The sequence below is a fragment of the Synchiropus splendidus genome, chromosome 1, assembly GCF_027744825.2.
Source record: "Synchiropus splendidus isolate RoL2022-P1 chromosome 1, RoL_Sspl_1.0, whole genome shotgun sequence".
NCBI lineage: Eukaryota > Metazoa > Chordata > Actinopteri > Syngnathiformes > Callionymidae > Synchiropus > Synchiropus splendidus.
Genome location: NC_071334.1, coordinates 59,344,522 through 59,369,000, shown reverse-complemented (window position 1 = coordinate 59,369,000; position 24,479 = coordinate 59,344,522). Strand labels below are relative to the sequence as shown.

At 39.2% G+C, this 24,479-nt stretch overlaps 2 protein-coding genes across 4 annotated transcripts; both read left to right on the top strand.

The window, feature by feature from the left end:
* The first annotated feature begins 229 nt into the window (after window positions 1-229).
* On the top strand, window positions 230-17,259 carry scai (suppressor of cancer cell invasion). Of its 2 annotated transcripts, none has more exons than XM_053853975.1 (17): window positions 230-351; window positions 2,482-2,597; window positions 5,650-5,745; window positions 5,868-5,954; window positions 6,043-6,141; window positions 6,991-7,087; window positions 8,065-8,163; window positions 8,287-8,439; window positions 8,645-8,746; window positions 9,952-10,053; window positions 10,307-10,385; window positions 11,169-11,268; window positions 11,557-11,638; window positions 11,721-11,793; window positions 11,882-12,055; window positions 12,189-12,289; window positions 14,041-17,259. In XM_053853975.1, exons 2-17 carry the CDS (start codon window positions 2,491-2,493, stop codon window positions 14,185-14,187), a joined length of 1,698 nt encoding a protein of 565 aa, XP_053709950.1. In that variant the 5' UTR covers window positions 230-351; window positions 2,482-2,490; the 3' UTR covers window positions 14,188-17,259. The 2 variants fall into 2 exon arrangements, with proteins under 2 accessions (XP_053709950.1, XP_053709949.1); XM_053853974.1 differs by having other exon boundaries at window positions 243-496.
* A 510-nt stretch (window positions 17,260-17,769) lies between these two features.
* On the top strand, window positions 17,770-24,259 carry odf2a (outer dense fiber of sperm tails 2a). Of its 2 annotated transcripts, none has more exons than XM_053878477.1 (19): window positions 17,770-17,931; window positions 18,374-18,490; window positions 18,675-18,782; window positions 18,872-19,051; window positions 19,300-19,487; window positions 19,843-19,981; window positions 20,150-20,281; window positions 20,607-20,681; window positions 20,841-20,912; window positions 21,008-21,124; window positions 21,218-21,403; window positions 21,474-21,583; window positions 21,777-21,906; window positions 22,034-22,144; window positions 22,223-22,486; window positions 23,041-23,141; window positions 23,247-23,409; window positions 23,547-23,672; window positions 23,749-24,259. In XM_053878477.1, exons 1-19 carry the CDS (start codon window positions 17,929-17,931, stop codon window positions 23,914-23,916), a joined length of 2,490 nt encoding a protein of 829 aa, XP_053734452.1. In that variant the 5' UTR covers window positions 17,770-17,928; the 3' UTR covers window positions 23,917-24,259. The 2 variants fall into 2 exon arrangements, with proteins under 2 accessions (XP_053734452.1, XP_053734463.1); XM_053878488.1 differs by having other exon boundaries at window positions 17,789-17,931; window positions 18,377-18,490.
* The last annotated feature ends 220 nt before the right edge of the window (window positions 24,260-24,479 follow it).

The following is a 24,479-nucleotide window of genomic DNA, read 5'->3' as shown; positions in this document are numbered from 1 at the left end:
GCAGGCTATAATAGAGGACGGTGGCTTATCTGATGCTGAGTTCAAAATCCACTTCTCTCAATAATGTGTCACATATGGCCTGAGTATTGGGGGGTGTCAATATAATTTTTTTTGCCTACGGTGTTCATTCTGATGAACATTAACCACCGTTATTGGAGGAAAAAGCAGATCCGGTTGCATTACTTCAACTCGCCATGCTTTTATTTTGAAGCACTCGACCCGGATGAAGCTAGCCAGTGGCAGTGAAGGCAGCAGCTGTCTTCTTCACCCCGCCGTCCCCTGCCACCTTGTCCGTCACAGGACAACTGAAACCTGCGGCGCCACTCCGGCCGGAAGAGACCGCAGTGCAGTGTGAGTTAGTTGCGGGGAGATGCAAACAAAAGCGGGCTTCGCAGACGCAGCGCAGTGTGGCTTTTACTCTGAATTGTGAGCCGCGTCTCTGTCACCGCCGTTCTTCACCGTTAGCCGGCAGCCTAGGTAGGACCACCGAAGCGAGGTAAGATTAGTCGAGGAATTTGATTTAAACCCGCACTGCATTACAACCACGCCAGGTTGCCGAAGTCACAATGTTACATCATCGTAAAACTACAGTGCTTCCATGTGATAGTCTGCGGAGTAACAAGGTAACAGTGCTGTTGTCAATGGCTAGTTCGAAGTTCGAGCTATTTATTTGGCTCAAAGCATGTACCTTTCTGGTCAGTAGATGTATGACGCACAAGTTACAACCCTGGTTATACAATTCTTAGTAGGCTTTTTCTTCTTCTGCCTCGCCTCCCGGTACTGTATGAGAACTTACAACCATCCGTGCCAAGTGAGCCTCCATCACTCCAAGTCTCATTCCACTGTCAGGCAATTATCCTGTAGGAGTCACTAGTGTTCACTTATAAAGCTGTAGAAGAAGTGCTGTCCTGCTCCAGCAACATAACAAACATGGCACATTTGATCAACCGCCTTTATTTTCCAGGGAATGAAAATGTAGCGAGCCTAAAAGAAACCTGTACCATTTTAAATGTGATGAAATTATTACCAGTGAGTAATATTTTATATAAACCTTTTTTGGACTTCACATCTTGTTTTAACTTGTGTTTCCAATTTTAAGTGGTATTCTTTCATACTGGGTATTTTGTTTAGCATTCACGTTTATGTACATCTTCATTCATTCACTTATGACACCAATGTTACGGAACACACAGTTAAGATTGCTCATCTGTCTTTGGTTTGAAGGGAACAAAACTTCAAATTAATTCAGAAGTGCATATTTTTTTACACACATAAGTCTTGATTTTTATTAATTTCAACTTGTTTTATTGTAACTGAAGAGACTGGTTGTATGATGGAAGAAGAATGTTAGAAATGGAAGTACCAGGTAGATGAAGAGGAAGATCTCCATTGAGTGAATGTGAAAAAGGTTGAAGTTATTGTAGCTAATGTGACTTGTATCCACACCATCACACACACAACTTTGGAGTCATGTTGTGTCAGCTTCAGTGCATTGAATTGACTGTTTTCAAACTGTTGAAAAGCTGACTTGACTTGTTCTACCTTGACCTGATATCACAGTTATCTTGGCCCCACTGCGAAGCTGAAATCTGGGACACATTGGTTCTAAAAAGGGTGATCATGTGACATCCTTCACAGTGTCTTATTAATGTTCTTGTTAAACTGGGCCGACTGTCAGGTGTCAGAATTGAGAAATGTCTGTTTTCCCAACAACTTTTGCCATTTTCAGTCAGTTCATAAACCATGTGCTATACTTCTGTGTCACGTGTTTTTAGTTGGACTTGCATACACACTTTTTTTCCCCCCACGTTTTATTTATTTATTTGTTTAATTTTTTTTTTTTTTGCAAGAAATACAGCAGAAACATGACATTGCTCCTACAGTCCAGTGTTCATTATTGTTTTGTGCTTTCCTTCTGGAGGGGCAATTTCTTCCTGAGTGCTCAGGTCAACTTCTGAGGTTTGAAAGGATCTCTGACTTTGCTGGATGGGCCTATAATAACATGGTTGACTGGAGACTTTGTTAAGCCCATTATTTCCCCAATGTGAGCATATGAATAGTTTGTATAGCTAGTGCATGGCTACAACTAGCAATTGTATGATTCTCTGGTATTCCTTTATATGTTATATATTTGGTATATTTGCACGCTGTGTGTTTTTGGACAGTGGGATGAAATCTGGAGTGCTGGGAACCAATGCTAACCCACAACATACAAACTTCACACTGAAAGGACCTATGTTCACTGGAAGGTCACAGACCAAGACCAGGACCAAGACCAAGTTGAATCCTTTATCACACATCAGGAGTGTGAAATCACTTGCTAGAACTGAGTTAAATTGCACAAATATCGACCCTAAAGCCCAAGTCTTTACATCTTGGATCTGTTGTATCTGTGTTGCATAATGGGCTGGGTCGCACCATGCCGCACAAAGGGCTGCAATTTCTGTGACAACTTCCATCATTTTTCTTTTTCACCTTCAGGTTACTGCCATGACTGGAGCTGAGAATGAGGATGATATTCCGCTAGGTGAGAGGAAGACTGTCACAGACTTCTGCTATCTCCTGGACAAGTCCAAACAACTCTTCAATGGTCTCAGGTTAGTTGAAGTGTCAAAGCTGAGAGATGTGAGTGACTAGAAAGGAAAGATTTAGTTCATCAGAGGGAGAATTAATGTGGAGAAGTTAGAAGAGGCCAGGTGTCTGGGGACATGAATGTCTGAGATGGTGATGCATGGAAAAGGTAGAAGAGGGAGACACCCAATGAGCAATTGCAGTGGACAGTTGAGAGGATGACTCTTGCCAGGATGACAGTGAGCAGCAGGTTGAACGGGGTATTGTTAAGAACCTCACAGTGCGATTACATTTCGATTCTTTAGGTTGTGAATTAATATCATATCATATCAATTTCATTCGGTTCTAATTCAAATGGTGTTGTGCGAGTGCATGAGAGAGAAACTAAGTTTCCAGCTTCAATATCAAACTTGAGCAGTATCAGTTTGCATCATATATGTGTGAAAATTTTATGTGACGGTTATCCAAACCTTGTACATATTGCTCATCTGTTCGATATGAATTACTTGTATATTCAGTGAAACTTGTATTAAACAAACCTAATTCCTTGAAATGGCCTTGGTCAGAACATCACAAGAGTAGACGCTCATGCAGCGTTCTGAATCACAAAAACAATGATGGCTGCTTGTTGGAAACGTTACATTAACCAATGATTATTTGGAACCTGATATGAGCATGAGAACGACTTTTTTTTTTTTTTTAAACAACCGACTTTTGTCAATGTACTGTATGAATTGATACAACAAATTTAAGTTGATTTCCGTTTAATTTGTGGACATTTTACTCCTTTACAACAAAAAAATAAAACACTATTGGGCACTGAAATTTAAAAATGTGATTCCCACAAATAGATATGGAATTCAGAAAAATTAGACAGAGAGTAAAATGGAAAAAAATACATTGGAATTTGGAAAAATAAACAATCATGAGGGGGCAGTTCTGACATGTATTGATTTGGTTGGTAATAATCATGAGAAGTAAATCTCCTATCTGCAGCCACCCTCACCCCGTTTGTCTTTTCATTCTTATGGCTGGATGCTCGACTTAAGTTCCTGTCATCTAGTTTTGTTTGGGGATTTTTCCGTTAAAAACACACCATAACTATATCCATGTCCATGATGTGTTATGTGTCTTCCCGATAGTTTGATGTTTCCTCATCATTTTAATGTTTGATCACATGAGAGTTCTTTAAAATATATGGCTCCACGATCATCTACATGTTGCGGAAACCCTGAAATGTGTACTCCATGTATTTTTTTACTCTGTGCCAGTTTTATTGCTAAGTTAAAGATCAGCTTTTCTAAATGTTTTCTAAATGCATACTTATATCATTGGTAAACCACAGCGACTTTTCTGATTTCAAGGCTGCGATCAGAGAATCAGCAGGGAGCCAGTCACCCAACTTTCAGGTGTATAAATAGGCCTGAATCTAATAAAAACAAGTCACTTCCTTAATTGTCATCCAGTCACAGTGTTAAGCTACTGTTTGACTTCAAAGCTTCATCTGTTTTCAAGGAAGAACTTTGTCAGTTGTTTCATTATTTCATTTGTATAAACTGAGAGCACTGTGAGAATAATAATATTTGGCGTAGTATTAATAATGTAATTGTGTAGTACCTCTTACCTTCTGTGGTGATTTTTTTTTAAGCTTTGGCTTTTAGGCTTTGGACAACATCATTCCTTTATCTATAGTTGCTCCCGCCCATTCGAAGATGATTGTACTGCCTGCATGTTACTAATAGAAATCATTTCTAAATTCTTTTAAAATTACACAGGTGTCAAGTTGGGCAACTAATTGTTATATGCTAGAATGTATTAAATATGCAAATTGAATTTGTTGCAGCTCTTCATTTTCATTTAAAATCATGGAAGAAGTCATTGCAGTATGAATGTGGCTTACAAAATATTGTTTGGTCGAGAGACTGCGAAGGGCTATCAAACTGTGGGACCATCTGGAGTGGTGGTATTTTTCACGCTGAGTTAGTGAACCTGCCACCTACACAAGTGCGAGCCAAACAACACATCACTGCCAGAGACAAACACAAAAAGGCCCGGGATATTGGAGTGGGACTGACGGATGGTTGCTTTCAATTGTTTAATGATTTGATAAATCAACCGTCAACTCTCCCACATATGTGGTTCTATTATTCTGCATTGATTTGGCTTTGATTCTGTTCCGCTGCTCGATTGTTTTATGGAGTTATAAATTATTTAGTTCAGAACCCAAGTGAAATGTTCCTCTCTTCCTGTTGTGGTGAGGTTTTGCTGGTCTAGTTGGTCAGACTAAGCACTCATACGTAAAATATAATCACTTGGACATATTATTGATCAAATGGAAAACATGACCTTGAGCGAACGTTCGCACACAGTGATTTCACATCAGACATTGATGAATTCTAATAAACTCAGGTGGATAGTCATTCTTTGTGGTCTGCACTATGAGCATGACATGTCAAACTTAAAGTTTAAAGTTAAATGCTAGTTTACCGTGTAGATAGATCAAAAGCTACCGTTTCTCTTATGACTTGGAACGTGATGGACTCGACAACTAGATCTTATTATCACTGCTACGAGTAGTGGAACTGGCTAAACATCTGAGGTAAATAGCGGAGAGGTCATCTCACCCAGCGTTGAACAATTGAGGTAAGTAGCCGAACAGAGGCAGATGTTTAAAGAGAAGTTGTTCCTCAGAAGCAAGGAAGGCGGTATCTTTCCTCCTGAGATTCGAAAGCACGCTCCCTGGAAATGTAGCATTTTCAATGGGCGAAGCCTATGCACATTTTCTAATGTACGTATTTCAATCCACAGAAAGTATGGTGTAAACAGACATACTGATGTGTTCAATAGGGGTCCAATGTCGTTTTAAGAGAAATTGTCACATTAGTTCCTCTTTAACAGGCTGTTTTCCAGCAGTCAGTCATGATAAAGTTCCATTATTAGACTCAAAATAGGCATATGGAGATGGGGAGTTTGACAACATATTTATGTAGATACAAATGTGTTGTGTATTCATTTATTTTCCCCCCACAGATCTAATCTCGATACAATGCTTTCTCTTCCCTCCGTACTTCTACTCAGAGACCTTCCTCAGTATGGACACAAGCAGTGGCAGTCCTACTTCGGCAGGACCTTTGACGTCTACACCAAACTGTGGAAATTTCAACAGCAGCACAGGTAACATCTGTTTCACTCTTGGTTGGAGTAGGAGACATTGAAGTATAAAATTCCACTGAATGAGAGTGTACTGCTTACTTAATGTTTACTTTACTATGTAATGTTTCCTGCTTTGCTGACAGGCAGGTTCTAGATACTCGCTACGGCTTGAAGAGATGGCAGATTGGGGAGGTTGCCTCGAAAATCGGACAGCTTTATTACCACTATTAGTAAGTGACCTGTTTTCTCTTTTGCAAATAATAATGGCGCTTTAAAACGATAACATAATCCAATGAAATCTGTCCTTTGTTTCAACAGCCTTCGTACCTCAGAAACAAGTTACCTGAATGAGGCCTTTTCATTCTACTCTGCCATCCGCCAGCGATCCTACTACTATCAGGTCAACAAAGAGGACAGGTGAGTACTGGTGCTGAATATAATAAGAATAGCATTTGGCACAAATGAGTTCAAGGTTTTTAAACTGTAACATCACTGTGACAAACATGACCTCCAGCCTTTGAGAAAACTGGTGATTTTGACCTGTTCTCTGGTGCTACATCACACTGACCAGCCATGCAGGTGACGATGTCCAAACCTAGTTGCACTTACTTTGCCGACTGAAGAGACCCATCTGTGGTCGCAGATGACTCTCCCAACTATCAATTGGTCCGTCCTTATCCATCACAGTTGGGTTCTCTGGAACTACTATAGGTAGAAAACAGACTGCAGAGGACAGCATGTTGAAAGTTTGGGTCAGGACAACCTGAGCCAAAACCTGCCACCTGTCATCCCTCCATCTGGAACTTGTTTTTTTTCACTATTTGTCAACCTAAAACTCTTTATCTGGGGTTTTAATAAGTTATGTTTGTTTACTGTATTATTTAATTACTGTTTCACATCACTCTATCGCAGTCCTGTCCAAGCTGTTCCAGAACGGGCTGCATTGGCTGCAATGGAGGTTTTTGTTCCAACTCATCATGGATTCACAGTGTAACCAATCAGATGTCAGCGGAAACATGCAGTAACTGGTGAAGCTGTGTGCTAGCTGGGTTGGAACATAGACATGCACCCACTGCAGCCCTCGAGGACCGGTTTTCTAGAGAGTTAGTGTGTCACTTCTTACCTGGCTGAATCAAGTGCATTTGTACCCTTGAGGTAACAAGAAATATTATGTAAACGTTCATACTGTCTGTAGTAGAATTGATTGATCAAGAGTGATGTTGTGATCATCATCAAGTTCTTTCATGTCTTTTTTTTTTCTCATAGGCCGGAACTAGTCGTCAAGAAGCTTCGATATTATGCTCGTTACATTGTTGTGTGTTTACTGCTCAACAAAATGGACCTTGTCAAAGTTTTGGTGAAGGTATGGAAAAATGTGTTTTATACTGCCTTGCTCAGTGTCACTACTGATGAAATCCCCTGTAGCTGAGAGTATTCTAGTAAGATTATGTGTTAATGTACAGTCTGGAAGGGATTACAAGTGCTAAACTCCTGCTGAGATGCAGCTTCTGTCACGGAATGAGGGAAGATTAAAAACCGTTCTACTACCAGAATGTTTTCTTTTTTAAAGTCAGGCCTTTCAGAGACTCCTACACCTTCCTTTCCCCAAGACACTCAAAACACTGTTACACCTCAGAGTTCACAGGTAGTGATGGCTGCTACGTCCTTTCTCTTCAATAGCAGGTTTTATTGTACCTTTCATGAAAACATGGGCTCAGGTGAAGATAGGGAAGAATTCTTAAAATTAGCATTCAGAGAGCACAGACCTCCACCATTCTGCCCTTTCACCCCATTTTTAACCCAGTATTATTGATCTACATTTGTTGTAGCTATCTAGTATGATGTCATTTAGCATTTTAAATACCATTGATTGCAATGAGCTCACTCGGACAACAGGTGGCAGTAGCATCGTACAACTTTCTTAATTAACACATGCCATAAGTGTGAGGGAGCATTGTTTGATCAGTGCTTCTCGACAAAGTATCTGTGATGTTTGTCATAAGGTTTTGTGTTACCTGGATTTATACCTACTTACAGCCTGCCATTGAGGATAGCTTTTAATACCCCACAAAAGCTAAAAACCCACTCCCTTTCAATGACGTCTTTAATGTCACTTAATTTGGCAGTTGACACCATAATAGCAGCCATAATCTGAACCACGAAACAGTGTGACTTTATTGTAAAAGAGTGTCTGTATCAGTGTCCAATCCAAACAAGATGGAAACAATTCAGTAGTGTTGTGAAAACAAAAGATTATGAGGCCCACTCCAAGATTAAATTAGTTAATTGAAGGCCTGAAGTCATTTCATTGAGTTCTTAGTTATGATGCTCTGTCTGCAGGAATTATCAGAAGAAATTGAGGATTACACACAACGATTCAACACAGAAGACCAGTTGGAATGGAATCTAGTTCTGCAAGAGGTGGCGGCTTTTATTGAGGTAATTTCTATGTTAAATCATTATTACTTGTGCTTATATTATTGTTTGAACTTGTCCGTGTTGTGTGCATGAAAGTGAAGTTGGGCTCCACTCCAGCATGACCTTTCACAATTTGACCAACAGGCAGACCCAGCTGTGGTTCTCAATGACAATAATGGAGTCATGGTCATCAGCAATCGGCTGCAGGAAGGAAGCGTTCCTCCCCTTGAACAGGGCATGGTGGTCGGGCAGCTCGTCCTTGCTGATGCACTGATCATCGGCAACTGCAACAGCCAGGTTTAACTCACTAATTCTGACTCTTAATCCTGAAAGCAAAGATTTCAGAGAGGCACAAATGCAATACCTCTTTTCAAAGACACTCCTACTATAAAATTTGAATTCTTATGCGTATATATTTTTCTGCATCCTACATGTTCTTTTTTTTATTCAAAAGTTATCTGCATGCTAATGTTGAGATAGTTTTCCATTTTTTTTTTTTCAGGTTAAGTTCAGCGAGTTAACCATCGACATGTTCAGAATGCTTCAAGCTTTGGAGAGGGAACCTGTAAACCTTGCAACTCAGACTTCCAAACAAGCAACACTTGTAAGTCTTGTAATTGTTATTAATCTGTCATATGTTTTTTCTATCTTCCTTACACAACACATACCTTTATGTATGCTCCTTACTAATGCATAATGTATCACAGACACCAACATCAACCAATACATAATTAGAAAGAAGAAGTACATCATTTCATATCATTTAATTGATACAAAAAAATTCAATAGAATTTCATTTCCACATACTACCATAAAATACATTGTATTTATACAAGGTTATATACAGTTAGTGGTCAAACACAGCCACCAACTTGTGTCCTCAATGGAGGTACTGCTGCACTGTGCACTGAACTGGTGGAAGTGGCATCAATAACAGCAAATAATAATGGATTTGCCAGTGTTTTTTTTGTAGGAAAAAGAGCAGCTTCATGTAAACGAAGGACTTGTTTTTATTGTTTTTATTACTCAAGCTATTGTGACAAGTGTTGAAGTGTCTGAACGGATGGGAGACGGATGGAATGGTAACACCGAACTGTAATGTAAATGTAATGCAGAACTCTTGTTAGAAGGGTCCGCTGTACAAAACATATAATGCGTTTGGGTAAGGAGTGGATAAAGAATTTGTCTTTTACTGGCGAGGTTTGCCTCCTCACAGATGATTTTATAACTTCTCTGCGCTGTTTTGATAGTATTGGTATCATTGCTTGCTTTGCATTCGAAAACCGCGGGCATTTCCATTTGGTTTCAAACCCGTTTGAGGCAGATTTTTCCAGGCAAAATAATCCTGCAAAGAAGTGAAACACAGGTTTTGAACTTGCTTCACCTATTTCTAATGATGTGCTTCCTTTGGTTAGAAGAACAGGCTTACATGCTCCGTGGCACAATTAGGACATCCAGCTCTCATGCAATCGTTCACTTCACTTCGAACAAGATTCATTTGCATTGCAATTCAGCTCAACCACCTCTGTTGACGATATACTGTATGATCATTTCATACTGCCTACTCATGCATTGTTCCTGAGGTTACATTTAATTTTTAGTTTATTGAAAGTTGAATGCAGAACAAAGTGTGAGTATGAAGCAGTTTTAAATGGGGATATTGACTCCAAACATGTTAAAACTTCATGATGCAACACTCCTACATCATGTCAAACAGAAGTCCAACATTTTAAACCTACCCATGCGTCAATATATCCATGAAATATCCAATATATCCAGCCACTGAACGCTGTTTCTCTCTCTCTACAGGAACCCACTGAGAAGCCAGCGAAGAGGGAAAACCCTCACAAGTATCTTCTGTATAAACCAACATTCAGCCAACTTTTTACATTCTTGTCTGCCTCTTTTAAGGTCAGTGTTCCATTTTCACAACACTAACAAAACACACAATTTTCGTACAAACCAATAGTTTATGTATTGATGAAACAAAGTCCAGTTCTTTCAGTCCTGAAGTTTAAATGGCCTGGAAGAATGAGAACCAACTCAAACATATCTCTTTTTTATTATTAGAATAAACCTTGCATGATAGTGATTGATCATCTTAAAAATGACCATCATTTTTAATTCATAGCCTGACTTTTTTTTTTTTTTTTGCAATTTACAGGAATTGCCTGCGAATAGTGTCCTACTTGTTTACCTGTCGGCAACTGGAGTCTTCCCAGTTGGACATTCAGATTATGAAGGTAAACGTCAACTATTATTAACTATTAGTCATACTCCTAAGTTATGTCGTGTCAAGATTTTATGACCATGGGGAGAGGTCTGAAAAATATTTTTTTTGTGAAAATTACTATCTTACCCAATTTGGATGTAAAATGCAACTTGCACAAAAGTCTTAACCTCTCACACAAATATATACTCACTCACACATCAATATACCCACTAAATTTAAGCGAGAATATGCACCTGTCCTCAAAATGATTCGTACCCCATTAGAAATAGCATCCTATTTTACATTCTTCAAAGGCTATTATTCTAATTCCTGTGAGTCTTGTCGTTGGTCAGCACAAACCCACATATGAGTAGCTATACTGTACTGTTGTAACTCAATATATGGCCAAAACTATTAATACCTCTGGCAAAATCTCAGAAAAACGTGTCATTTGAAGTATAGTTTAGCTAATCATAAGTAGGTTTGTGCCTAGCCACGAGATGACAAAACATACACAGGTATGAGCAGTATAATAGCTTTTGTAAATGAAGAATCTAATATATAATGTTTTTTTTCATGTGGTTTGAATCATTTTGAGGCCAAGTGTATATGTGTGATAGGTGAAGAATGATTTTTCCTCCTTTGTCCTATACGGCCCCTCATATATTTGCACTGTCAGTATTTAAACATCGTACTGTGTCATAAAACTGTCATACAGAAATATGTATGATCGTGTATGAAATATGTTCAGGAAACTTTTCTGTTGTGGACTACAAGAAAATGATCTCACTGAAAAAACCCTCTTTATGGACAGGGCCATATGATTTTGGTGGAGTCCTCACGAATACAAATCGAGACGTGATAAACGGCGAGACTGTCCAGAAGAGGACTCAGGCCCAGAAAGAAATGCACTGGTGAGGACTTTTTGGGGTTTATTACCCCTCAGTTTACTGAATGTTTAAGTGTTTTTGACACTTTTTACTTCCTTTAATATTGTTAGTATAAATCCAAATTGAACCTTCATCCATTCAGAAATTGAATGCATGAATGACAATAATCAATCATAGGCCCTCACTGACCTACTTTTTAGTTTATATTTTTACCTTAACTATTAAAACAGTAGTGATGTCTTGTGTTTAAGATACATGATTCCTCACTCAAAATGCTGCAATCCCACGATTCTCCTGTTTATTCTGTTGCAGCCTTCATCCTGGTGACTTGTTCCCTTTCACCCGAAAGCCTCTTTTCGTCATTGTGGATTCCACCAACAGCTCAGCCTACAAGGTATCTGCACCGGTTGTCACGGCTATAGTAGCAAGGATTTGCTAACGCATTCCGCCATTTTGCTTCATTCATTTTTCTCTAGAAATTCACAAACCTTTTTGGTCAGCCACTGGTTTGCCTGCTGTCACCAAAGGTCTATCCCAAAAATATTCAAGGTGAGGTTTTTTTTTGCATTCCAATCAATCAAATGTTTCGAAAAAGTTTTGTTTTTGTCATCCTCACTTGCATCTTCTCTTTGATCAGATCAATCCCAGCGTGGAAGTCTCTTCACTTTGTTCCTCTACAATCCGCTCATGGCTTTCTTGTCTGTCTGTGGATTAACCAGCGTGCGACGAGGACTCTGGGAGAGAGCCCAGGAGTTTCTTCAAAATGTCTACCGTGACATTGGCCAACTAATAACTAGATCGAGATCTATAGGTATTGTGTTTGTCTGCTGGAGTGGTGACAACATTGGTGGGGATTTGGCCTCAAGGCTTTGAACTTGTGGAACAAAAAATAAAAACTGAAATTAGCTGAAGTTGTACGTATTTGTTTTCTTTTTCATCCACAGATCAGGCCTTTTTGCAATTCTTCGGTGATGAGTTCCTCCGGCTGCTCCTGATACGCTTTGTGTTTTGTTCCGCTACATTTCGACTGCATAAAGTATTCCGGGTAAGTGACCATCCACATGCAATTCTCAGAACTTCTTCTTGATTTGGATTCATGATGTTCCCCAAATATACGTCAGCTCTTCATTTCCACCCGTGGCTTATGGACCGCCGTCTCTCAGAGATATCTGTCTTCTATCCTGCTGCACCAGGTGTGGAGGAGGGACTTCTCTAGCTGACACGATGATTGCCACATTGCACTATAGGATGGGAATATAAAGAGATAAATGAACTGGCTTTGTGGGAGTGGTGTCATGTTCGGACGTCCTCCAGCGTTGTGTTTGTGTGTGAGAGTCTAGACACTCCTCAAAAGCAGCAGCTGCTGCATCACCTCCTCCTTATGTCAGGAGATGACTCTACAGCAGTGCTTCTCAATCACTTTCTGTGCCACCCAACTGTAAATAGTATCATTAGTATAGTATTAGTAGTAAAGAAAATAATATAGATCAACTTCCAATAAAGAATAACTTTATTAACATTATCATTGTCTGTAACAGAAAAGACTTCAATTTGTACATCAATTTGCCTGAAAAAAAAGTCATGAGTAGATGTGAAATTACACTTACAAAATACACTAGTACGGCAAAAAACTATGTTCCCCCGAGGTCAAATGGGCCGCTCGCCTCCATGGGGGCCCGCCCCACTATTTGAGAAGGACTTCTCTACAGAAATGGTTCAACACCATCCAAAGATTAAAAGGGCTGGGCTGACCATTGTCTCACCGTTCACCGTTCACTATATCTCATACATGTCATCCTTGGTGTCAAGTGTCAAGTGAGATCATCTTTCATTTGACATCTTGGTGCCAGTGCCGGTACCTCTGCTGTCATGTAGGTGTATCAGACTAAATTCTACATTTAAAATGTAAGCTTTTCTTCAGCTGGCTTCCTGTCTGAACTACTACTCTTATTTGACGTCCCCAAAAAAAATGGAACCACTATGTTGCAATGCTCCAACTGACGTCGGGGACACTGACACAGGCTGATGGAAACACTCTCATTAACTACAATTGAAGCAGATCAGTCGCGAGACGGCAGCGCTTCACTGCTGCATTACCCAGTACACACACTCCCCATAATTCTGTTTGCTACCTCACTTCAGTCCAACAGTGCTTTCACATTAATTGATGGCTTCAGTCTGTCTTTTGGTGCATGTTCAAGATCACATTTCTGTGAAAATTAGTTACAAGCGTCTGTTAAATGTTTACTTGCAAGACAATTTATCTATTTTTCTGTCACAAAATTATCTTTTAGGGATTTTGGAATGAACAAGTGCTGATCCAGGCTGTCACAAACCACTATAGGTTACAGTTTAACGTCAAGCATTTTTAGTCTGCTCCTGTTTTGACTTAAATCACGCACCAGTTACTTAATCTTGTTTTGAAAATGGGATTCGATTTTTAGAAAGTTTTTCCAACGTTGTTGTTTTGGCTGGGTGATAAATTACTGAAGAGCTTTTCAGAGATTTTGCTTTCCTCAGTGAATTCCGCCTTCACCGTACAATTCTTTTAATACTCATCTTTGTTTTTAAATGATCGATAACTGACTATGTTAAAAAGGGAATCCAAATTGTACTAAAACATTTGGCTGTTGGCATTAGATTGAACTGTTGCAGTGCATTGTGAGACAAGTGGTGAAAAGTCTTTTTCAGGCGTGACACTGTCAAATGAATTCTGTTGGTGAATGTCACTTGGGTAAATGTCTGTGTTTCAGGCTAATATATGTCAGTCAACAGTATTTCCCTGTGTTGCTGCAGGAAGCACACAGCTTCCCAGAGTCGTACCCTGACCTCCCCAAACAGGAGACGGTGGAGAGCAGCTCGCTTCAGAGGCATGTCCTGGAGCTGGCCACCATGTTGGATGTTCAGAGTCTATTTTGGGATGATTCTCTGGAAGCCTACTGACATCGCTGCAAGGACAAAAGGAACATGTGTACATAGTGACACATCAACACACTGCCTGTGTTTTTGATTTGCATTGTTCATTTTGTGGGCAAAGAAAAAAAAACCTTTTGCACAAACACTTGTATCAAACACTCATATTTGTTTACTGCAGCGCACCATGGTAATGTTTACATACAGATGGAGTGAAATTCATTGTAAATTCCCCATTTTGCCTTGTAATTTTCAGCATCATGTAGGATGTGAGAGAAATTGACCGTCATTTACATTCCAACCAAAGGTGAAGGCCGTGCATACAGCAGCCTTCACTGGTGGGATTTTTGGATTTTTATTTTGAGTCATGAAGGTTGTGATGAACCTGATGGGACAGAAATTAAGGGTAAATTGCAGGTTGACATTAAATGGGACGAAATGTTAGCATTGGAGGAGATGCACACAGTTTATTGTCTTGCTGCTTGCCATTCCATTCATCGAAGCCCCACCCCAAAGTTTTGGATGTTACATTTGGAGTTGATCAATTCTACTTCGTCTCCACCAAATGTGACCTTCGCTTTTTACATAAAATTTGCATGTGTGCAGGGTCTCAAGTATGCAAGGAGGTCGTTTTTGGGGAAAGTAAGACAATCTAATGGTCGCACACTGATGACATGCATCATTCTATGAATGCTGTGTCAACTCTCAATAATGTAAACACAACAACCTGAACCTGTTGGTTCAGTCTTAAATTGTTTAAAACCATGTATATTTAAATCACTTTCAAAATTACTTGCTAAAATTCTCTCCTTACATCATAAATAGATTTTCACCAGTTAAAAAAATGCATTGAATTCTTAGATAATTTAAGTTGTCATCCAGCAGACTGAGACTCATCTGGAGGTTGTATGTTAAATAACTGTAATTGAAGCACATTTGTCCGTGTATGAAATCATTGAAGCCCCATGAGGCTTCTACAACCGTCCCAACAGCCCTGATTTTTTTTTTCCTGGGAGACGACGATATGTTTCACAATTTCAACTACTGAAACATGAGAAGAGAGTAATAGCTGTTAAAGAATAATTACAATTTTTACTTATTTATCCATTTCTCCTCAAGATTCCATGTTGCTCTTAAAATGGTTTTGCAGAGGTATGTAGCATCTCCTGGATTCTCTTCCAAAAACTCGCCCATTGTGCATGAAGGACATGTCTGAATGCTCATATATTTGCTTATCTATTTGTTTCTGTCTCGGCAGAATCAATGTACCCCTAGCATGCTCATGTAGCGAAGTTAAATTGCCAAAATGTCAACCTTATTTGACATTTGGTTATTGTTTTTAGCTTCTTTTGATTTTATTGTGCTTGTTATTTATTGACAATAATTGTGACAAGTGTTGTGGCATTTATGTGCAGAGCAATTATGTTCATTACAATTATGTGATACCCAGGCCAGATGTGTTTTGCTTCTTTTTTAAAAGCCATTTTTGTAACAAAATGACATTCCAGCCTCACCTGAAAGTGGCAAGAGGTTCATTGCAGTTTACATTTGTGTGTGAGCGTGGTCTGTTAATTTAATTGTGAAACAAGCTTCTACATTCCCCTGGTGTTGACATTGTAAAATTGCACTTTAAACTGTTTTGGTATTGTTCTGATCTTGTTTGCGGTGTTATGGTTAAAAAAAATCTTGATGAACATACCTGGCCTTCACATTGCAGTCAAGGTCACATTTAGTTTATTTTTTTCTTCTTTTTCTTTATGCACCTCAAACACATTTCCTCAACAGCTTCTGTCTGACTGTTCTGTTTGTTTACATGCTGAATAATTGAAAAATCCATGTGTAAGAAGGTCATTCCAGATTTGCATAAGCATATGTGATTACTGGATGAATTATATTGCATGTCACATCTTCTATGGTTTTTAATGTGTGGTGATTTAAACTGAGGCAATTGTGGCTAAAAGATTAAATATGACATTCATAAAGGAGCATATTTTGCAGTGAAACCTTTCAACGGGTTTGAGTTAACCTTTTTTTTTACATTTAACAAAAAGTGAGTATATTTAAAATTCCAGCACATTCATTGAATAATTTTATTGTCTCTTTATTTTTATTTTATTTCAAAAGGCAGCCCAGCGAGTCGAGACTCAATGCATGATGTTTAAATTTGGTAAATGTCTTTTCTACTTAAATATCCAGTAGTTTTAATGTCATTGCAGCTGCCATGTTGCACAGACTCTGTTGGTTGGCAATGTTAAACGTTACCAGTATGCAACTTCTGTTCTCTGCTTCATTGCAAAACATACTTATGGAGATTGAGCTCCAAAAATAAAACTAACATTATGCAAATGAGCCTCGCATGGACAAACTTGTGGTGGACAAAACAAGTGTGTTCCAACAAAATGACGTGTGTCATTTTTTTCACTGTGTAAGTGTTAGAATTGGCAGCTGATCAATGGATGCATGCGGATACAAATACATGAATGTGAATTTGGTTTTATTTGCTGCTAGAGCTTTAAAAATTGTTTACAAACTTAGTTTAGGTGAAACAAGTTCACTAACCTGAGAAGTGTGCTTCTTTAAATAGCAAATAGTGTAATGACATTTCCAACAGCGAATAGCAGTGTGATCACTGTTTCAGTTATTGTTTGTAAAGCAATGTCACCTGTGTCTTTCCTGTCTTGCTGAGGCAAAGAAACAGTTGTGAGACAAAGCGTTTTCCACACATAAGCACAAGCCGCCACAGCTCCGTGTCCAGGGCTCACATCTACTGCTCTTTTGACATCACAACTGCCTACAGATCAATGTTGAGCCCTCTGAGATAACCAGGAGTCATTTCTACCTTTTTGTACTTTTGAGAGGTCATTTTTTTAAGCCGTGTGTGATTTGCTTGCGATTTTCAATGTGTCAAACTGTCAACGGATTTAAAATATTTATGTTAAGAAGGAGAAAAAAAAATGCACAAATGTTTAAAAGCAGCATGTTTGTTTAGAGTAGAAAGTGCCAAAGACGGGTGTACTCTTACTGTCCTGTCCTGACAATGATTCAATTTAATTGTTGTAACAGTGTTTTTTTCTGTGTTGCCACAAGAAGCCAATAAAATAAAGGAAGAAATCTGTCATATGAAAAAACCTCCTCATGACTTGTGATGTGGTTCAGATGTCTCAATGGACAGTTAAGAGCATATAGTTCTTAACTATACTACAGTTCTACTGTTGGAACCATTATATATATATATATATATATATATATATGTATATGTATGTATGTAATGTCCCTGTGTTTAATTCCACCAGAAGAAATCAATGAAAAACACATTGATTTCACCTCCACTTCACGTGCATGTCAGTGATTCAACCCCTGTCCATGTGCATGTCAGAAAACAGAGGTCAAGTACACCCACTATATATATATCTTCTCTTTTTCGTTGTTAAACTCTCGTTCCAGAAAGCGATGCAATTTCATTAAGCGATGCAATAATTGTGGACCGACAGTCATCTCAACTCTCGTGAACATCTTCGAAACGATGAAAGCTCCGCCCTCTGCTTGGCCGTTGCTTGGTGACGGCTAGAGTTGGGTCTCAACCAATCACTGCGAAGTTTGCATGACATGTGACATGTACCTGCCCAACCACAGAGTGACTTCTACGACCGATGTGTTTTGACTGAGCGTGTTGGTTTGGTTGAACGTTTACACATTTTCTGCCAGTCATAAATGCTATTTTATACATGAAGGAACTATATTTAAACCAGAGAGATTTAAAGTCGTCTTTTCATGGTAAGACTTTTTGAATATTTCCCCATTCTCGCTTTGGCGAGTAGTCAAAACGAGTTAGCTGGTCAGCTAATGAAGCTTGCTGCCAAATGTAAAGCCTCACGTATTGTTGTGTCCGTGTGTTTCCATCGTCCTGGTGTGTTACATGTTACACATTTTTCAAGCTTTACCATGTATGTTAGTCATTAGTAAGTAGTCATTGCATATCTATCGCCACTTACTGCCATCAATGACATAAATGTAATATCCAAAGTGTCTGATATTATTTGTACTGATTTGCCATTTGAAATGTGTGACATCTATTATGCGTCTGACAAAGTAATTATCATTTGTAACTAATATAGGTCTGCAAAGGGTAAGTTAGTCACAAGCAAAAGTTTGTCTGACAGATGTGGCAGTGAACAAGTCTTAATGAAATTTCTGTCCCTGTGTTTAATTCCACCAGAAGAAATCAATGAAAAACACATTGATTTCACCTCCAATTCACGTGCATGTCAGTGATTCAACCCCTGTCCATGTGCATGTCAGAAAACAGAGGTCAAGTACACCCACTAAACGTCAGGTACGCAATTTACTTTTTTATTTTTTAAATTCACAATGTGATAACAGTTTCTCATAATTTTCTTCAACAAATATTGTTGTCATCAGCTTGTACACTATTTAAGTGTCAACAAATTCCTATGTTTTATATTTAGTCTTCAAACAAAATTCCTATATGATTCATTGACGCTCATTCTGTTTCACAGGTCAAAGAAGATGGACCAGCCTCGTGTCACACAGGCAAGGCTCAAACCCATTTACAGTGGACTCCACCATGCAAGACCACCCTACGTAATGGGTCATACAAGTGGGAGGTAACAGCCACAATATATTTTGCTTATATCATAGAAGACCATGTATAATGAATAGCTTTAATCACTGTCTCTTCTCTGTCTGTTCGAAGGGTCCAAGGCACCAGCTTGAGATTGTTCCCCCGCTAGCTGAGTCGTACACACAACATTCCCAAGGTGCATTGCAATTGGCGGACCTTGCAGAACAAGACGAGGGGCTCCATAATCGAATTACTGATTATGAAAAGAAGATTGACAACTTAATGACTGGGGTCAGCTCTCTGAAAAATGAGGTCTGTCTGCTCTCTGTTTTACTTTTGTGACATCCTCTGCACTGCGCTTTGATCCCTATTTTGCTAAAAGCACCAATTGACTCATTTAATCTTCATTTCTGTAATACTAATGTGAGTACTCAAACAGCACATTGAGAAGCAAATTTAGAAAGTAACTACTTGGGAACCTCAAATCGAAAAAATATCTTTAAAAAAACAAACTTGTAAAACGTACGGTCAGATTGACTGTTGCGTATCATTGTGTCCAGGTGGAGCTGCGTAAAAAGGTCAAGTTTCTGGAGCAACAGTCAGAGCAGCTAGATGTTTCCAAGCGTGTGATTTTTGAACAGGAAGAAGAACTGAGTGAGGTGACAAAGGAGCTGAAGGAGACAGAGCGGGAAAACATACGACTGCGTCAAACTGTGGAAAAGATGCTGCAGGAGTCAGAGTACACTGGGTAAATATCTGTCGTTTTATATTCAACCGCATTAAGTGTTTTCATTGTTGAACTGGTGATTATCAGCAACATACCACCACAAATCTGAAAATGAGCAAGTGAACGAGATAAAATTGTTGTGTGTCTGTGTATATATATATATATATATATATATATATATATATATATATATATATATATGCTTGTGTCTCTCAAAGCTAAAATAATTTCAAAATTACAAACCTCAACACAGCAAACTGACCTGTAATCAGTAATATAGGTATGTTTACCGGGATTTTAGTTCATTGTTCTGCTCTGTGATATCACATTTCCCTCTATCTAAACATGACTATTTAACACATTTCTTTTCTTGCAGAGCAGAGGGGGACATGCGTCCAAAGGCTGATGCTCTGCTTAGAAAACTGATGGAAGCAGAAGAGCATGGAATAGCTGCTGTTCATGCAGTTAAAGCCCTGCGGGAGTCCATTTCTAAATGGCCTAGTAGTTTTGGAAGTGTGAGTGATGAGAAAGTGTCATGTAATATCAATTGTGATTTTGAATGGACTTGTCAGTCTTTTTTAATAATATATCATGAGCCCAAATTTAGTTACTTCAGGTGGCCTGAACTTTATTTTCCATTTATATGTTTTCCTATTTACAATGTAATAATTTCCCCTTTTAAGTTAAAGAGGTTCTCTGGGTCAGAATCATCGCTTCTGGGACATCATCATGACCTGTTGTTGCAAAAGCTGGAGACGTTTGAGGCCACCAATAAAAGTCTGCGGAATCTTCTTCGGGACAATGAAGGACCACAGGTGCTTTTTGTCATTGTTTGTTTTTCTTGATAAACAAAATATGGCGTCAGTTGTATGTCTCTGAGAGAAGCAATGTGCATTTTTGCTGCGATGCTTACAATGAAATATTTCATATTGCGGAATATTTCGTTTTCCAGTTAGATGTTTGGTTTCTGCAAGTAACAAGCACTTGGAAGTCTTTTTTTGTCCATTATTGTTTTCATCACTACCAAAACAATATTGGCAGTTCTTTTGTTTATGTTGATGAAGAATCGATTAGTCAGTATCACCTGGATCACGCAAATGCTGATAGATTAGTTACTTAATAATCTGCTGTTTTATACAGATGGAACTGGTGCGCCTGTCAGAGCGGAAGGACTCATTACTGAAAAGACTTGCGGAAACGGAGGCAGAGAACGCTGTAAGTTTAACAAGAGTTTCATATTTGATAGTAGCATGTATTCCGTTCCCCATCTCATTACTGTGTGTGAAGTCACTGGGAAACATCAAATTTTAAAAGATCAGAAAAACGGCAATGAATTTGTGTTTTGTTTGTTTTTCTTTTTATCTTCTGTTTTAGCAACTTGTGGTCAAACTCCAAGAGAAAGAAAATGAAATGAGCCATCTTTGCAAACGTTTACAAACCGAGAAGGTAAAGTTCTGAATGCAAATTTAACATTATCATCACTTTTTTTAATTTTTTGTGGATATTTTCATGGTAATTATTTACATTTTTGCCTAACGTAGGAAAATGCCAGAAGTACAGCTCATATGTCTAAGAGTCTGGAGCAAACCAGAGCCCATTTACAGGGACAGCTACGCAACAAAGAGGCTGAAAACAACCGACTCACAGTACAGATAAAGGTCGTTGTATTCACCAAGTTGACTGAGAGTTCAGTCTGTTACAGCTTTTTGGTTACGTAATGCATCATTTTTGTTCTCTTTGCATCTACTCAGAACCTAGAGCGAGCGGCTAGTCGGCAGAAAGCAGAGATGGATGGTCTGCTGCAGCAGCAAACTAGATTAAAGCAGAAGGTCAGTGCAGACAAAAACACCCTGAAACAGGCCACAAGGCTCCAAAAGCAGCGAGCAGAGCGTAATGAGGACACATCTGGTCAGCTGAGCGTCCAGCTTCTAGATTTGGTCAGTTTGCAAATGTTTCTATTTTTTGTGCTTTAGGCATGACTAAAATATGAATATTTTATTTCAACAGGAAAAGCAAGTGGAGGAGGCACTCTCTGCTGCTGAGATGTGGCAGAGCCGTCATGTCGCAGAAATTGAAGACAAGAAGAAACTGGAGATGGAGCTGTCCATGTTGAACAGGTGATCTTGATTTTTGTTGATCTGCTGAGCCTTGACACTCAACAAATCTGTTGTTATAAGTTTTTTATACTACAAATGTAAAAGAAATGGAGATGAATGACAGTTAAAGTGAAGTCTCTGGTACATTTTGTTGTAATCTATCACAATCGCTGTAGCCAGTCTGTGTCTTGTTATATCAGCAATTGTCTTTCAGGCGTGTTAAGGAGTTGAATGAGCAGTTGAACGAAGGGGATAAAGGAAGACCAAACAGAGATTTGCTAAATCAGCTGCAGGAACTAACCTCCCGCAGTGCTGCTGCCAAGCTAGAGAACCAGTCACTTAAGGTAAGTGCAACAAGTGAAATTCCTCCTGGGCCCGTTTTTCTTGTCATTGGCTTTGATCGCATTAGTCTGATGAAGCTTTTACTCGATTCACTTACCCTTCATCTCAATGTACGTGTGTGTCTGCCAGGCTACAGCCTCTGCAGTGGAGAAGAAACTGGCCTTGTCTCAGTCTGAGCTCCAGCAGGTCAAAGAGTCAATCAAACAATATGAAAGTTTGGTGGACAGTTATAAAATCCAGGTGCGTGAGACTGACTTCGCAACGGGGAGTTTCCTCTGTCTGACTGTCTCTGAGCTTCTTCAAATTGATGATGATTAGGTGGACAATACCAGAGCCGAGGCAGATGAATACCGGGCCAAACTGGCTCAGGCGGAGACGGATGCCCAAGCAGTGCGCAGAGAGGTGGAGCAGGAAGTGGAGCAAGTGCGCAGGGAACTGCTGACAAGAGTGACGGAGCTGGAGTCACTCCCAGACACTTTGCGATATTCTGAGCAACGCCTGCAGGATGCTCAGGACAAAATGCGCAGCCAGGAAAGACGCAGTTTGGAGCTGAGTAGCACCCTGACTGAGCTGAGGCTGAAGGTGACCACCGTTGTTATGACTGTGATTTATATCCATATTTTTAAATGGGTTAGCGCTACTGTAATAAAACGTACAATTTAGCATAGTATAGCAACTGAATAAAACAAAAGATTTGTATGCAGAAATACTTTTTCAATGTTTCACATCTCTCAGAACCCGGTCGTGACTGCTCTGCCGGTTTTATTTAGGGGTTAAATTGAGCCATCCGTCTGCTGTCCCCAATCATTCTCATGTCTCTTAGCAGTTCACTTTTACTGTGAATCCATCTGGACACATTTCCTAGATGCTATGGAAGAAATGTTAGAAATAATGTGAATAAATTATCATTTAGTCATATTCTGTTCTCGAAATCATTTTACAAGCTGTCAGTCCTTTGTCTAGTGTGATGAAAAATATTTTCATAATTTTCTCTTAAAATGTTTTTCATTGGCATGTTTCAAGAGTCCATTATTTCATTTTCCTTAATTTTTATCTTTCCAAATGTTAACAATTCCATAAAGATTGAGCAAAACTGAATATTTGATGGTTGACTGCTAATGTCTCCTTTTGTGAAGGTTGAGTCTCAGGGCAGCCAAATGGAGCTTCTCAAGCATAAAAACAAGGTTCTAATGTCTGATAATAAAGAGCTGCAGCAGAAAGCTGAGAGTCTGGAGAGGTTGGTTCTATGTTTCATTATGTTGTTTTTAACACTTTGTTGACTGTGCAACGCAATAGTACATCTATTATATGAATGACATTTGTTTCTCTTTGAGTCGTGCAGACAGCTGGAAGAGATGGTCACTCAGAACAGCGATCTTACGTCTGTCATCTCTAAGCGGGAGGAGATCATCCAAAACAATCAGTCTCGTCTTCAAGATAAAACAAGAGAATGTTCTCTGCTGAGCAAAAGGCTGGATGAGGCTCTGGCTGATGCACATCAGCAGGTTTGTGCTGACACTTGTGTTCATTTTGGCCTGCATGACAGACATTTAGTCACTTTTTTGCTGTCATAGATGAAGGGATGATGTATGTTGTGTTCTTGTTGAATTAATAATTGTTGATTTTTTTTCTTTTCTCACAGATGTCTCAAACCAGGGAGCGTGCTGCCATCAAAGAAAGCACTGCCCAGGCCAAAATTTTGGACTTGGAGACCCAGCTCAGCAGAACTACATCTGAGATCAACCAAATGCAACGCTACAAAGACGAGGTGAGACTCTCGCTAAGCACTGCACGGAAAGACTGTGTCCTAGCTGTCAGTCATCATCTCCAAATGCCATGGGCAGGTGGAGAGGCGGTACAAAAGCAGACTTCTGGACCTCAAGGATCGCTTGCAGCAGTCGGACAGAACCAACAAAAGCCTGCAGAACTACGTCCAGTTTCTGAAGTCTTCTTATGCTGTGATGGAAGACACTGCTCAAAGAAGTGCTTTCAGAAGCCCTTCGCCCATTTAGGTGCCTTAATAGGTTCTTGGAATGGGAGGTTTGGCGTCTGCGGTGAAGCGGTTTTGTCCTTGACGTTCAAAACTTGATATATTTGGTGCTAGATAATTCTGATGCCGGTTTTTCCTCTGTATTTTTCATTGTTTTTGTTTTAAGGTTGGTTGTTTAACTGGTGAAATGTTTTTTTAAACAAAGGTGAATTGGCTTTAAACGTCATTTTTAATGTAGCAGTGTAAAGATGTGTTGTTGCTTTTAGCAAAGTCACTTGTCTCTTCTCGTCTACGAAAGATGGTTTGATGACTGCTGCTCCTTGGCTGGTACATATACAGCATATATATATTTTTTCCATCTGAAATAAAGCAATGCATATTGTAATTATTTAGACTGGACTGTACTCTATGAATAACTAAAGGTTGTGTTTTGAGAGCATATTTATTTAATTACCAAATACCTTAATAGAAGAGCTATCCACCAAATAGAGCTCCATAGTTGAGGTAAATATCACAGGATAGCAAGTATAATTTATTGTTATTTGACAATGACTGATCATTTTGGGTGTCCAGGAAGTGAATTTT